Source organism: Oxyura jamaicensis (assembly GCF_011077185.1).
Source record: "Oxyura jamaicensis isolate SHBP4307 breed ruddy duck chromosome 30 unlocalized genomic scaffold, BPBGC_Ojam_1.0 oxy30_random_OJ68995, whole genome shotgun sequence".
Taxonomy (NCBI): domain Eukaryota; kingdom Metazoa; phylum Chordata; class Aves; order Anseriformes; family Anatidae; genus Oxyura; species Oxyura jamaicensis.
The window spans coordinates 511-1,762 of record NW_023304915.1 but is presented as its reverse complement, the minus strand read 5'-3'; the positions used below and the strand labels follow the sequence as shown (position 1 = coordinate 1,762).

At 72.7% G+C, this 1,252-nt stretch overlaps 1 protein-coding gene across 1 annotated transcript in view; it reads left to right on the top strand.

The window, feature by feature from the left end:
- The first annotated feature begins 33 nt into the window (after positions 1–33).
- Positions 34–1,252, top strand: part of LOC118158530 (UV excision repair protein RAD23 homolog A-like) — a 1,729-nt gene continuing 510 nt past the window's right edge. The window contains exons 1-3 of the mRNA XM_035313198.1: positions 34–146; positions 529–659; positions 1,005–1,160. Of these exons, the coding sequence (XP_035169089.1) occupies positions 576–659; positions 1,005–1,160 (240 nt within the window). The 5' untranslated portion in view covers positions 34–146; positions 529–575. The remainder of the gene's footprint in view (positions 147–528; positions 660–1,004; positions 1,161–1,252) is intronic.

Sequence of the window (1,252 nt, the reverse complement as noted above, 5' to 3'; positions counted from 1 at the left end):
CCCCCGGGACCCCCAGAACCCCCCCTGAACCCCCCCCGAATCCCCCTCACCCCCTGTGCCCCCCCCCCAGGGCATCCCTGGGAGCCCTGAGCCCGAGCGGCCGCCGGTGCAGGAGAGCCGCCCCCCGGAGCAGCCCCCGCCTGAAGGTCGGTGGGGGTGGGGCCTCTGCGGGACACGCCCATCGGTGGGAGGGGCCTGGTGTGGCCACACCCTCCAGGGGCTTGGGTGGGCGGGGCTTAAGCTTGAGGCGGGGCTTGGGGTCCTCGATGGGGTGGCGTTGGTGGGGGTGTGGCCTGGTCAGAGGCTCCGCCCCCATCCCAAAGCCACACCCCTGAGGGAAGCCGCACCCCCTGAAGCCCCGCCCCCTGCTTTGGGGTGGGCAGCCTATTGTGCAGGGGTGTGGCTTGCAGCTGGCTCCACCCCTTTGGGGGCATGTCTCTGCTAAACAATGGGCGTGGTCAGTGCTGGGGGTGGGCGTGGCCTGTCTAGGCCCCACCCCCACACCGTGCCTCCCCCCCCCCCCCCCAGGGGAGAACCCGCTGGAGTTCCTGCGGGAGCAGCCGCAGTTCCAGAACATGCGGCAGGTGATCCAGCAGAACCCCGCGCTGCTCCCCGCACTGCTCCAGCAGCTGGGCCAGGAGAACCCGCAGCTGCTGCAGGTACCAAGCCCCCGGACACCCTGGGATCCCCCGGGACACCCCCGGGACCCCCCAGGACACCCCTGGGACACTCACGGGACCCCCTGGGGCACTCCCGGGACACCCCCGGGACCCCCTGGGGCACTCCCGGGACACCCCCGGGACCCCCTGGGGCACCCCCGGGACACCCCCGGGACCCCATGGGACCCCCTGGGACACCCCCAGGACACCCTCGGGACCCCCTGGGACACCCCCGGGACCCCCCGGGACACCCCCGGGACACCCCCGGGACCCCCTGGGACACCCCCGGGACACCCCCGGGACCCCCCGGACCCCCCCCCGGCTCACCCCGTCCTCCCCCCCCAGCAAATCAGCCAGCACCAGGAGCAGTTCATCCAGATGCTGAACGAGCCGCTGGGGGAGCTGGGCGACCTCGAGGGTGAGATGGGCGCCATCGGGGACGAGTCCCCGCAGATGAACTACATCCAAGTGACGCCTCAGGAAAAAGAAGCCATAGAGAGGGTGAGGGGGCGGGGGCCAGCCATGGGGCCAGGGTTAACGGGCGGCCCTCGTTAGGGGCCAGGGTTAACGGGCGGCCCTCGTTAGGGGCCAGG